The sequence below is a fragment of the Denticeps clupeoides genome, chromosome 18, assembly GCF_900700375.1.
Source record: "Denticeps clupeoides chromosome 18, fDenClu1.1, whole genome shotgun sequence".
Lineage (NCBI taxonomy): Eukaryota > Metazoa > Chordata > Actinopteri > Clupeiformes > Denticipitidae > Denticeps > Denticeps clupeoides.
The window spans coordinates 8,005,778-8,020,048 of NC_041724.1; the positions used below are offsets into that span (position 1 = coordinate 8,005,778).

At 42.8% G+C, this 14,271-nt stretch overlaps 2 protein-coding genes across 5 annotated transcripts in view; both read left to right on the forward strand.

Annotated features, from left to right (window-relative positions):
* ldb2a (LIM domain binding 2a) overlaps positions 1 to 3,178 on the forward strand; it is a 38,792-nt gene extending 35,614 nt beyond the window's left edge. For all 4 annotated transcript variants that reach the window (XM_028960504.1, XM_028960505.1, XM_028960506.1 and 1 more), the window contains one exon: positions 1,447 to 3,178. In XM_028960504.1, coding sequence (XP_028816337.1) covers positions 1,447 to 1,677 — 231 coding nt within the window. In that variant the 3' untranslated portion in view covers positions 1,678 to 3,178. The remainder of the gene's footprint in view (positions 1 to 1,446) is intronic.
* Positions 3,179 to 4,279: 1,101 nt separating this feature from the next.
* On the forward strand, positions 4,280 to 14,271 carry LOC114768494 (kelch-like protein 3). The gene is given in 19 exon segments (XM_074933606.1): positions 4,280 to 4,384; positions 5,697 to 5,819; positions 5,899 to 6,005; positions 6,152 to 6,273; positions 7,700 to 7,828; positions 7,830 to 7,863; positions 7,973 to 8,082; positions 8,163 to 8,292; positions 8,376 to 8,524; positions 8,603 to 8,612; positions 8,615 to 8,722; positions 8,819 to 9,019; positions 10,008 to 10,109; positions 10,215 to 10,343; positions 10,763 to 10,907; positions 10,988 to 11,028; positions 11,031 to 11,096; positions 11,099 to 11,125; positions 12,405 to 14,271. Coding segments are annotated over 19 exon segments (1,779 nt in total). The 5' UTR covers positions 4,280 to 4,370; the 3' UTR covers positions 12,437 to 14,271.

The window sequence follows — 14,271 nt, forward strand, 5'->3', positions numbered from 1 at the left end:
GCTTTGGATAAAAGCGTCTGCTAAATAAAGTAAAGTAAAGTAAAGTAAAGATATAGGCAATGTAGTTTACATGAACTTCCTTTATATTTATATTTACATGAATAATCAAAACCATGGTGCTGGCCTTCTTGTGGTCCATTGTTTTTTATTCACATCCCTCTAGCTCATGTCACCATAATACGAAACATGACTGCCCTGAGCAGCTGATGATGACAAATTTAGCTGAAAGCGGTGCTCCCCTGATCAGGCTGCCAGTGGCGTGAGCCATGTCAGACATGATTAGTATTGACGGGGCGACAGTGTTATTTCTGCTCTGTCATGTGTTTCGGCTGTGCTGAAGGCCCTGTGTTTTGTTTCCGCCAGTGATTTGAAAGTCATAATAAATTATAACAAATCATCATTTAAGCCTACATAAAGAGCAAAATGAGAAGGTCTTCTGAAGGCCACAAGCCAATTCCCTTTAAAACTACTGAAGTGTCTCTTTCCAGATGGAGGCATGACATGATCAACGAACGCCCTTGGTTCTGTGTGTATAAACAACCCTACTTTTTCATGACTGCTCAAAACTCATTACAATATTTCATATTTAGTGTATGTGTCTATATATATACACACACACACACACACACACACAGGCCAAAAGTTTGCACACCTTCTCATTCAATGTGTTTTCTTTATTTTGACCATTTTTGGTAGATTCTCACTGAAGGCATTGGACATTGAAGCAAGCTCTGAAACCAAGATGGAGAAGTTGAATATAGCAATTAAATCCAACTGTATCATCTTACCGCTAGAAAGGCAGTCTGCTATAAAACAATGTAGGATGCAACACACAAATGTTGGTGTTTTGAGAGTGATCAGGCGCTGGTTTACCTGGACAAAGGGTGAGGACATCCTCACATCCAAGGTCTACACATACCTAATAAGACACACCACTTACTTATCTTTTAGTGGAAGTGAATAGACGTGTAAGATGATGCCCATAATATAACGAATGTTTAGGACACAATTTCCGGGTCTCAAAAAGAGAACCTGTCTGGTGAGGTCTACTCTTCTGTCTTCTTCATTGCTGGCCACACAAACAGTGTGTGAAGGTGACAGCAGTGTTGTCGTGCATGGAAAATACTGCCACAGCCAGGTGTTGTAGAACAGTTGAAGGATTTTGTTTGAAGAATTTTGGGGTAATTATTGTGGATACTATGCAAATGGGATTGAAAATGTGTGGCTAAATGATTGTCTTTCGTTCTTGTTTCGTCTATCTATCTATGTAAAGCCCGAGGAAACGGATTGCCCCGAGTTTTGTCCATAGCTCCAGTTTGAAAAATAGTCGCACAGTGTGTAACCAGTGAATTTGTTTTTAACACATTAGTCTTTAAAAAGTAGACATTAATTACATAGAACTGGTCTGCAAATCTTACCCCGCCTCCCTGTTTTTGTGATTGGCAGGATGTGATGGTGGTGGGCGAGCCTACCCTGATGGGTGGGGAGTTTGGCGACGAGGACGAGCGGCTCATCACGAGGCTGGAGAACACCCAGTACGATGCCGCCAACGGCCTTGACGACGACGACGATTTCCACAGCTCGCCGGTGCTCGGCAACAACAGCCCCTGGGGCAGCAAGCCCCCTGCGGGGCAGGACACCAAACCAGACAGCGCCCCGCCTCAGCCCTCGCAGTAGACACCGCCCTCGCAAACTGATACCGACTGCCCCTCGCAGCGGTCGATGATGTCATCCTTCAGACCACCCGCCCCAATCCAGCCTCACTCTGAGCTCCAGGAGAGCGACTCCGTGAACCTGATGGTGTCAGCCAGCAATACTCACTTCCTAAACGGACTCTTTCCATGGACGGTGGTGGAGGGGACCTGCTGCAGTTTCCCGTATGACCGAGGCCGGGACCAAGAAAAGAGGGAGAGAAAATATTCACTTACTTTCCACTTCAGAGAACCTTTTGAGACATGTGCAGCTACTGACACAATTGACAATGCATTTTTATTGAAAAATTTCATTGCCATATTTTTATTTCATTGTTGCCATCATTTTTTTTTTCATTAAAGGCAGGTTTGTCGCCTCAGACCATGGACACTGTTTTTAATCGATGGTCTGATATTTGAAAGAAAAGCTTTCTGTGGATCTGTTTAACGTTGCCCTTGTTTTATTTTATGTGATTCCTTTTATTACACCATGACAGACAGCCCTCATTCCTCTCTCCCTTTAAAGATGTCCTGCATGATCTTTTGTGCGTGGGGGGAGAAGAGAGTGGCGAATAAAAGCGGCATATTTTGTGCCACTTTAGGTTTGGTCGGTTGATCTGGAGAACTGTTAAAGGTTTGTAGCTTTGTAAATACAAAAAAATCACCACATCCACCTGAAAGGCACTGAGTTGATTCAGTACATGGCAGCTGATTCCATGCTCTTCTTTTTCCAGCATGACCATCAAAGGCTTGGGTGTAATGCTCACTGCAAAAAAACGCTTTTTCTCCAGAATTATTACAACATTTGTTATGCATATTTGACAAAAGGAAAAGAGGACACCACTTAATAAACATAGTTTTAATTTCCAACCCTCATTCAAAAATGTCTTTATGGAAATGGGTTAAATCTGTTAATTTGGTTGTTACCCTAACCTGTTGTTAGGGTAATATTAATAATTTTTGAAAAAAAAATTCTATGCAGTATCAACAAATTTGATTACTTGTGGATAAGAGAAAATAATTACATTTTCACCATGCTACACAGCATTGTCCAGACGTCATGAATGCATGGTTTGTTGGTGTAGCTCCGACCTAATGAGACATAATCAATCATTTTTACGAGGAAGTAATCAATAGTCAAAAATTTAGCTTATTTTTTGTGGCATTTATGAATACCACGTCATTCTAGAGAGCGTGGAGGCTGTTTGTTTGAGCCACAAACCTTGTTTCAATACAAGTATTCTTATAATTCTTTTCAAAATGAGACTTCAAATATTACATTTCAGAACCTTTCTTCCTGCTAAGTTGTTTTTATTTGCACATGGGTAAGAGAAGCTCGTACATTTCTGAATTGGTTAGAGCCTTGCATCATTAGTCTGCTGCACAGTTTGTTGTATATCCAGTAGAGGTGTTTTTGTGTCACTCATATCCAATGTCTTGTGTGTATGCTTTGCCATTTTTGTGCCAATAAACTGTGCGTAAAGAAACCTCGAGTTGTGATTGTACTATTAATATTACTAATCAAGTAAAATTAGGGGTATGAATAGTTAAAAGTACTGGTCGATATTGGAACAGTTCTCTGCCGCCACCTTGTGGCACAAGCGAGTGAACACGAGAATCGTTTATAGCAGGCGTGTATCATCCCGCGAAAGCACTTTGTATAGATCTATTTTTATGAACACACAAAAAATACAGATCCCATAATGCAGTGACTCAGTTGCCTTGCCGAACGCGATTTTCACACTGCAACTGAATCTGAACAGGAGCTGGGTTGTGAAGCATTGCATTATGGGATATGTAGTTTATGCGCGCTTCGAATCGCCGGGCCATAATAATAGATTTATATAAAGGGATCTCGCTGGATGTGGCCCTTGGGCCGCGAGTTTGACACGTGATTTATAGCATTGTTTTTTTTTCCCAGAATATAAACGTAATACATACAAAATATATGACAATAAAACTCTCAGAGAGACTAGCAACACATTTATGTAATAAAAATACAAAGAATACAATGAAATCAGTACATTAATGCGCATTACGTGCGTGTTGTAACAGATGGAAGAACGGGGAATGGGTGGGCTTGGTCCTGGATAATTTTGCTAGTTCTCTTGCATAATTTATTAGAACACATTGTGGGGCTTGAGTGATCTTAACTAACCAGTGCAAGTCTCTTTGGATTAACACTAGATATTCGCGAGGATCTGACAGGGAGGCCTTGCTTCTTTCAGTTTCCTCGAGGGGGTAAAGTCATTTCTCATTTGCACATAAAATGTTACTGGCATTATTTGACCAAATCCTTTTGAACCGTGCACTTGTCTTGGTTTGCCAGCTGCATTGTATGCATTATGTATAGATGGATGACATGAAATGACATGTCACTGCTTGACGTGAGTTAATTCACTAAAAATCTTGGAGTTGCACTGAGAGGTGATGCTGAGTGGATGCCCGGTGGATGTGGAGGCTCAGCCGTATCCAGGCAACGCGGAAGGGGGCGGGACGAAAGGCGTGCGGTGCGTCCTGGGAAAGCATCAGCCGTCAGCCCGATTTTACACCGAAAACCGAGCCTCGGTGCTGCGGGAAAGCTGCCGGGCTGTTCTCTTTCTTTCTTTTCTTTTCTTTTTTTTTTTTAACCACGACAGGCAGCTGCTGTATGGGCGAACCGAGATCGGCGAACCGAAAATGGAGTGTGTCAGGTAGGAGCACGGAGTGACCAGCGCAGCCGCAGCGGCGTGGGAGTGCTGGGTTCGCCGCGGAAGACGCGTTTAATTTACCAGCAGGGTGTCTTCTAACACGATACTAGCCAGCCAGCCCGCACGCCCGACCATGCAGCTGCGGTAGCGGCTGCCTCGTTAGCCTACGTGGCTAGCGGCGTTAGCCAGAACAGCGTAGCTCTGCTTCCAGTCCGTCCCCGTATTAGTTACTTTTCGTTTCTGCACGACGTGTCGTGTTGAGTGTTATAGTCGTGGGTTCTTCTTTTTTTTCTTTTGACCCACTGGCCTTCAGGCCGGTGGAGTCTGAGGTGGAGCGGTTAGCGTTAGCTTCCCCGACACTCATGTGCCTTTAGCCGTGTGGCTAATGTTAAAAGTCACAGCTCGGCGGTGCAGCCACCTCACGACACGAAACGGTTTTATGCTTACAGTGTGGGGGACACGTCAGGTTAAAATGACACAGCTATGCAGTCGTTCATGTACCTACTGTTGGAAGAAATCACAGTATTAAAAACCCCGAACAGCACGTCTCAGTTAGCTGTATGGCTGAGAACAAGAGCATCAAGGTGATCTTGCAGGACACTTTTTCTACAACGCAATTATGAGAAGTTTGTAATTGAAGAAGAAGAAAAGATCTCCACCTTCAAAGAAGTACAACTTCAAAGTGTAATAAGCATAGTGTACAGAAGTAGACATAGTGTACTGCAGTATAATATACACTATAATTTATTGTAACAGACCCGAAATGTGAGGACAACAGCATGGAAGTATTAAACCTTTATTCTATTTAATAAAGGTAGTAGCAGTGTATTCGTGACCTAATGATTGCCTGTCGTTTTTTTCAGCATCATGCGGCTTTTTTTTGCAATTCATAATTTGTGATATGTAATTCTGTGCTTGTAGTTACCGTATTGGCCAATGTCTCTTCCTTCCTGAAAAATGCATCAGAGAAAGTGGACTTGATGGCACAAAATACAATTGCAAAGTTAGCCAGCTACCGGTGTTGCCAGATACCTTCATGTCTTGCATAAATTGTATGTTTAATTTGCATATATACATAAATTGTTCATTCATTTGCACACACATCAACTTCAGTTTGATGAATTATTGTAAAATATTAATTAAAATATGAACTGATTTGATTATTTAATTCAAACAACATTAAAACAGCAGCATTATCACTGTTCAAATGGTCAGTTTTTTTTAAAACATACAAAATGTTGATCATATGGAAAATCATTAAACAGACGACTGATTTTCTTTCTCAAACTATCTGCATTTTTTTTTTTTTCCCCAGAAACCAACTTTCACGGCACACCACCACATTTGATAGCGAGGATGATGCCAAGGACTGTGGAATCCACACATTCAGCCACCTGCATATGAAGAAAGCATTTCAGCAGATGAATGACTTGAGGAGGTAGGCAGGGCAAGACACTTCCTTATATTCCTGCACGAGTCCTATGAAGCTGAAACAGTTTGTTATTTCATGCCTGCAGTAGGAAGATGCTCTGTGATGTGTATCTCGTGGCTGGGAATGTGGAGGTGCCAGCTCATAAAGTCGTTTTGTCGTCATGCAGTGCCTACTTCTGTGCCATGTTCACGGGTATAGTACTTCACCTTTCAGCAGATTCAGTGGCCATTTGCTTGTTTAATTTGGCCCTTTTGCCACCGACCACTTTAATACAAGCATTCAAAAGACAATACATTTGTGTGAGATAATATTACAATTTGGCAACTGGTTTCTGACAGGTGACATGAGTGAAAGCAAAGCCCAGCGGGTGGAGATCCGGGACATGGATGGAGAGACCCTCAGCATACTGGTAGACTACATTTACACGTCTGAGATCGAGGTGTCCGAAGACAATGTGCAGGTGAGCTGACATCTTATAGAGTGGCTGAAATTGAAACAGCCATTATCAAATACCTGTATCTTTGTAGGTACATGAACATAATGGTTTATTGTGGAAAATTCATTTAGCTTTAAAAACTCTAATCATGTGTCCTGATTCAAGGCTATTATTCCAAAGACCATATCTCTGTTAGTGTTTATATAATTATGGTCGACAAACATTTTTCTTTCTCCTTGCTTCATATGTACATCTGTATGTTTTTCTAATATAGCTGGGGGGGGGGGTTCACTACAGATCGCCAGATGTCATGAATTTCCCTATTGCTGGACCCAGCATCTCGGGTGGAGGGCATTTTTTTTTTTTTTTTTTTGTTCAGATAAATTAATATTATATTATACAATTATTATATATTATATTATTACTCAGCATCTATGCAAGGGGACGGCGCCATTTCTAACCTGCATTGTGTTGCTTTTTTCACCATTTGCCATGATTTCTGCCTGACAGCTTAGTAGCCTTTTCATTTTTTTTGTCCCTCCAGCAGGACGACCATTTCCTCTCATTATGAACAGAGGAAGTGCATCTGGGGTGAGCGGAAATCCTCCCTGTGTTTGCGTGCTGCCTAGAGAAGGGAAAGGCCAAATTTTTTTAGAACTTTATTTTATTATTAAAATTGTTATTATTTCTCTCAATTGTGACGACTCTTCATTCTCGGGCAGGGGTATCTGCTCCTTCGTTGTTCCTCAGCTCTCATGTGTGGGGGCTGCTTTGTACATCCAGGGTCAGTGTGGGTGACCCAGATTTCCCTAGTGGTGCAGTGAGCAGTGGTGGCTGCAGCTGTATGAGAGACCCTGAGGGTAACAAACCTGACCCAGCCGAGAGTGACAGAGGGGCGCGGAGAGAAGAACAGCCATGGAGTTATTGGCCTCCTTTTGTTTTTGCCAGCGTGCAAATTTTCAGATGACCTCTTTACAGATCTTATCTTGGTCCATGCTTCCGGTGCTCTTGTTTCTTGGAAACAGACTTGCTGTGAGCTGTTTTCAGTGTTGCTCCCTGGCTGGTTTGAGGACTTTCTGTCGTCCAGCGTCTCGTTTTGTGTAAAAAGGGCTGCATTATTAATGAGGTGCTGTTAACCTTGCGATACACTTGTTCTCCATACTTGTCCCCCTTGATGTCTTCTGCTTTTAACTAAGATCTTATGTTTATCTTAACATGTTTTAACACAAATTGATATGCTGGTTCAAAACCGTACCGTATGAGAACACTTCCTCCCATATTTCTGGAAGAAATGGAGTTCCATTACAACAAAAAAATTATCATGCCATAAAGCATCATAGATGCAATGACAGTCACAATATTACTGTAATAAAAATGTTTTTTTTTTTAGAGGTTGTTGTAATAAGCAGTTTTATAGTGGTTAATAATGTATGTGTGTGTGTATTTCTAGGTTCTGCTCCCAGCGGCCAGCCTGCTGCAGCTGTTGGATGTGAGGCAGGTGTGCTGCGAGTTCCTCCAGGCTCAGCTGCACCCGTCCAACTGTCTAGGAATCCGGGCCTTCGCCGACTTGCACACTTGCAACCGCGCTGCTCAACCAGGCCCACGCGTATGCAGGGTCAGCTCCTGTCCCTCCCCACACCTCCAAAATGGCAGATGTCCCTCAACACACCTCCACACCGGCAGCCATCCCTCATTAACTATATATGCTGTGTGTGTGTTACAGAGCAGCATTTCTCTGAGGTCATGCTGGGTGAAGAGTTCTTGGCTTTGACCCTGCAGCAGGTCTGCTGTCTCATCTCCAGCGACAGGCTCACCGTGTCCTCTGAGGAGATGGTAGGCCTCCATACCTTGTGTAATCCACAAAATATTTAAGGTCTCGTGTGCAAGATTATTTAAAAAAAAAAATTTTTCAGGTATTTGAGTCGATGATTGCCTGGATAAAACATGACAAGGAGGCACGTCTAGAGCACATGCCGAAGCTGATGGAGTATGTGCGCCTGCCACTGCTGTCCCGAGATTACCTGCTTCAAGTACGGTGGCTCAGTGCAAGTTAATGTCGATGACTTCTTTTATTTGGGGGGCATCTACATCAAACTGAATTGTGGTTTTTATTTATCATGACCTAGAGGTGGAGGAGGAGGCCCTGATAAAGAACAACAACACTTGCAAGGACTTCCTCATCGAGGCCATGAAGTACCACCTGCTGCCCGCCGACCAGCGACACCTTATAAAAACGGACCGGACTCGACCTCGGACACCCATCAGCCTGCCAAAGGTACGGAAATAGTCTGGGCCCTTTTCTTATTTTCTGAAAAATGTTCTTGCAATAGCTTCTCTTCACTGTGTGTGTCAGGTCATGACCGTTGTGGCGGCCAGGCACCTAAAGCCATCCGCAGTGTGGGATGCTACGACTTCCAGGAGGACCGCTGGTACCAGGTGGCGGACCTGCCCTCCAGACCTGCCGAGCTGGTGGGTATGAGGGCTTGTTGTGTGACACTGACTTGCCATCTGTACGGGTTTCAAGCAGATTTCCAGCAGCTGTGTGTGTGTGTTGTGTTCCACCTCTCAGGTGGTGGTAATACAATGGCAGGCAGGGTTTATGCTGTTGGGGGGTTTAATGGCTCTCTGCGTGTCCGTACGGTGGATGTGTATGATGGCCTGAGGGACCAGTGGAGCTCCATTCCCACAATGCAGGAGCGGCGCAGCACTCTGGGGTCTGCTGTGCTCGGTGATCTCCTCTATGCCGTGTGGGGGTTTGATGGCAGCACAGGTAAAACCACTGAAGTTAAACAAATCATTATTGATTTAGATAATCAAGTATATAGGTAAAATATAATAAAAAAAATTCTCAAAATATATTTTACATATGCAGTGTAGATAAAACAATACTGATAAATATGATGTATATCAGATAAGCCTCTACTTAAACCTGCTGAGCAGCTGCTAGACAGTGAAGGTGAATAATTGACGTGCTGCACTGTTCTTCTGCTTAAGATACGTTATTCATTTTTCCAAGTGCACCAAAGTATCCAGTTTTTGCCATGATATGTGACTATATGAGTCCGTGCATTGTCCATAAATCTAAAAAACGTCACATGGCGATTATAGCAGCAGAGGAGCGTGATTGAACAGTTAGCATGTACGTGCTGTAGTGATAGCATGCGGCCATCAAAAACAGTATCAGCACTGGCCCCGTAATCAGAAGGTTGCCGGTTCAAATCCCAATCCGCCAAAGTACCGTGCCCACACACTGCTCATGGCTGCCCACTGCTCACAAAGGGTGATTGTCATTTTATATTCAGACCAGTACGGTACACATTCAACAATACAGCAGAAGCCTTTATCAGAGAGGTTCCTTGTCCATATTTGTTTTTGTGTCTTGTCAAGTAAGAGAAATTTTACATTTTTAACGTCTCCAAGGACAATGCTGTTGTTACAGTTGTATCTATGCCTTAGACGCCCTGCTGCAGGTGCCTCTCAAGGCCAACACATACAGACCAATCTCTTGATAGTCAATAATGATTGGGGTTTTTTTCCAATCATTTATTTGTTATGGGGGGGGAAAGTAGCACCACTCGCCTCCTCCTCGGGTTAATTTAACCTGAGCATGTTTGCTGTGTCTTCAACTGTGAAACAGGCTAGGTCAAAAGAATGTATTAAATGAATGTCTTTGTCACGTGGTGCACCTGAACGGTCCTCTAACCCCTGACGTTCTGTTTATGAGTGAGTTTGCTAGCTGTGTTTGTGCGCGCCGGCAGGGCTGTCATCTGTGGAGGTGTACAGCTGTAAGACCAATGAGTGGGTCTTTGTGGCTTCCATGAACACCAGGCGCAGCAGTGTCGGAGTGGGTGTGGTGAATGGTAAGGACTGCTTCCCGCACAATTGTAACATTGCGTTTGCGTTGAGTTTTTGTACACTGCCATGCAAACAACAGTTTTTATGTCGTGTGTGTTTGTCTGCTGCAGGTAAACTGTACGCGGTGGGTGGCTACGATGGCGCTTCGCGGCAGTGCTTGAGTACGGTAGAGGAGTACGACCCTGTTTGCAACCAGTGGATGTACGTGGCCGACATGAGCACCAGACGCAGTGGTGCAGGTGGGACTTCGCCTGACTGAGAGCTGGCCTCTACCCCTGACCTCTTCTAAACTTTTTTTTCACTTTTATCTGAGATATTAAAATATGCAACAAGCATGACACACAGACAGTAAGCTAGAAGAGACATTTTAGTTTTGCTTTATGATCACGGCAGCTGACTGTTGTTGATGTCTGAAAAGCCAGAAACAAACCAAACTCTATATTAATTTGACATTAATTTGAATTACATCAACTTTCTTCAACATAAGGGTTCTTCCTTCAACAGGTTCGAAACCATGCGTTTAATTTCCATTTCTGATTAAGATCTTATCAGCATTCCCATTTGGTACTACTGTGGTGTTATTACCACGCCTGTTCCTATGCACCCACACCCACATCAGTTCCGGGAATACGGAAGCCACTCATCGTTGTTATTGCAGGCGTGGGGGTCCTGAGCGGTCAGCTGTACGCGGCAGGGGGTCACGACGGCCCCCTGGTGAGGAAGAGCGTGGAGGTGTACGACCCCACTACCAACACCTGGAGGCAGGTGTGTGACATGAACATGTGCCGGAGGAACGCAGGTGAGCACACAAGACCACAGTTCACTCAGTCATCCGTACGACTCTAGTTGGGCTCATGGGAATTCTACTTCTCACCTACCGCAGGTGTTTGTGCCATAACTGGCTGCTGTACGTGATTGGTGGAGATACGGCTCCTGTAACCTTTCATCGGTGGAGTTTTACAACCCGGCTACAGACAAATGGAGCCTTATTCCACCAACATGAGCAATGGACGCAGCTATGCAGCAGGGTCCATCAGCGCACATTCATTTAATTTACAGCCAGAGGGATTACTATAATATTGGTATCATTTTTGTGTGTTTATTCAAAATAAATTACATGAGAAGATGAAGTAGAGGTGCATCCTAAAATATGCTATTAAATTAGAAAAGAATACACTTATACAAATAATAAAAGGAACATAAAAACAAGACATCCTATATCTGAATGAATGAAATATTCTTGATAAACATTTGAATGTTCTGACAACCAAACATATCAATGGAAATCACATTAATCAAACCCATGGAAGTCTACATTTGGAGTCACACTCAAAATTAAAGTGAAAACACATTACAGGCTGATACAACTTTGATATAATGTTCTTAAAACAAGTTAAAAAGTAGGCTCAGTATTGGGTGTGGCCTTCACGTACCTGTATGACCTCCCTACAATGCCTGGTCATGCTCCTGATGAGGTGGAAGATGGTCTCCTGAGGGATCTCCTAAACATTCACCTACTAAAACATCCACCAACTCCTAGTAGGACATGATGTCCTAGATTTGATCAATTGGAGTCTGGAGAACATCAATGCCTTCGTCTTGCAGGAACTGCTCACACACTCCAGCCACATACGGTCTAACATTGTCTTGCATTACGAGGAACCACACCAGCATATGGTTTCACAAGGGGTCTGAGGATCTCCTCTCGGTACCGAATGGCAGTCAGGCTACCTCTGGTGAGCACATGGAGGGCTGTGCGGTCCCCCAAAGAATTGCCACTCCACACCATTACTGACCCACTGCCAAACCGTTCATGCTGGAGGATGTTTCAGGCAGCAGAACGTTCTTGTGTGGGTTGTAGATTCTGTTTAATAGTAGACTAGAGTGAAAGCACCGCCAGCATTCAAAAGTGACCAAAATATCAGCCAAAAAGCATAGGAACTGAGAACTGGTTTGTGGTCCCCACCTGCAGAACCACACCTTTATTTGCACCATAGCATTGAAATTGATTGTCATCAGTGTTGCTTCCTAAGTGGACCGTTTGATTTCACAGAAGTGTGATTGACTTGGAGTTACATTTAACACACAAAGTGTTCCCTTTATTTTTTTTAAGCAGTGTAGATTTGGACAACTTCACCAGTGCTGTCAGAGCTTAGGAATAAAACCAAGTGAAAAATTTAGAGCCAATCAAGCATGCCTATCATATTAGGATTTATTTGGGTACATAATGTGATCGATTAAAAATAAATAAATTAATAACTGAAATGAAATCACACCCCCACTCTCTCATCTTTTATCCACAGGCGTCTCAGTAATAGATAAGCCGCTATGACAACTGCATGGAGCCTAGGAACACACAGAGACAACTCTCTGATCTTAACCATCATGCTCTGGGAGCGACCATGTGCCATGGCTGAGTTCAAGGTTCGAGTTCAGGCCCGTGCTGGCTGATCAGAGCATGCGGCCGTACGGACCTCAGGGCCGGTGTCCTGCCTGGAGCAGTGAGGCTCGGAGGGGCTGCCAGAGACATGGAGCTGGCTGGACTGGACTGGGATGGATGGAGCCATTTATTTCCCGGGTCCATTAAGAACGAACTCCCCTGAACTTTAATGACAAAATATGTGGCAAATAATTTTTTTTAATTTAATGAAGAATAGCTGCACTACGCAAATTAACTATGCGGTAGAAAATCTGCAAGTGAATCTCTGCCAACAGTTTTCTGAAGTACTACTGATGAAAGATGCACTGAAAGCGGCGTCTGTCCTCTGCTACAGAAGGACCAGCAGCTGACCAACCAGTAGGGGCGAGGGACAGATAGTGGCCTCTGAATGGATGAGGTCACATTTGAGACCATAAAACCTCAGTCTGGGCCAAGAATTGTGCTTGCTCCATACACACATTGGAAACAGGGTTCCGTTTCTGCTTAGGATTTAAATGCAACCATCGTCTGCAAAGAGATTTTTTACAGACTTTGTTGTATTTATGCAAGGAGGGGACATTGGGGACTTTGTGCCAAATTCACACTTAAGACGCTAAGTTCTGTAACCTGAAACATGAGCACTTTGTGACTACACGTTACTGTTTTATTATTATTATTAATATAATTATTATTATTATTTAATTGCCTGCATTTTGAATATGTCTTAATTATGGACGGTTGGTTGTACCTATCTACAGTATTAATCCAGCACAGTGACGTTTCCAGTAACGTATCAGCTACAGTACTGAAGCACTTTTTCTGTATTCTGCAGCACAATTTTTGAAAATTTAACCCACCCCAACCTTTTTTAAATTTTTTTTAATGTACAAAGTTGCCATATTTGCACAAGCAAGACATTATTGTGTGTGTTTATAATATAAGCCAATTCCAAATAATTTGGATATATGCAACATGTTGCCAAGTGGTGAGAATACAACATTCTTTTTTTGGCCAGCATTTTGTTATATATATAAATAGATAGATAGATATCAGCTATGGTTATTGCCAATTTTTATTAGTTTTGCCCTGACATTTTTCTGTCTGTTATCTATGTTTAGCTTCCTTGATAAGGGATTTTTTTTAGAGGTCCATCTATCAAAATTGATTTAAAAAAATCATTACATTATTGAAATGTAATGACTTGGGGTCATTTAGAGGTTTACATAATTACATAAATATTATGCTTAATATAAAGCTGTTAAAGGAACTATGATTATTTATATATTGTGAAGCCTTCAGAAATGAAGCTGTTGACCTATCAGTTGACCTTTCTAACATACTATTCACATACACACAAAAAACCTCAGAAGAGTAACTTTTTTTAAATGTATAGCACAGTAAGCAGACAGCACAGTATAGTGAGTAAAACCAGTAGGGGGCTTGACTAACAAATGAATTGACCCCCTTTTTTTCCAAAACTATAATCTTGCTGCTGTTTATTTTTTGCCTAGACCTTGAATGTAAGATGACACCATTTTTCAATGTGTATACTGTTTATGAAGGGTTTTGTGTGGAGCAGGACAGTACAGCCAGTAGAGCAGGAGTTTGTTCATTCATTCTGCTCATCTGCTGTCGGCCATCCAGCTGGGGCTTATTCCAGTGATGCACACTGTAGTTGATACTCAGCAAATTTTTACAGCGTTTTTATCTAGATGTAGCTATTGATTAATAAATGTTCACTTCTGTGA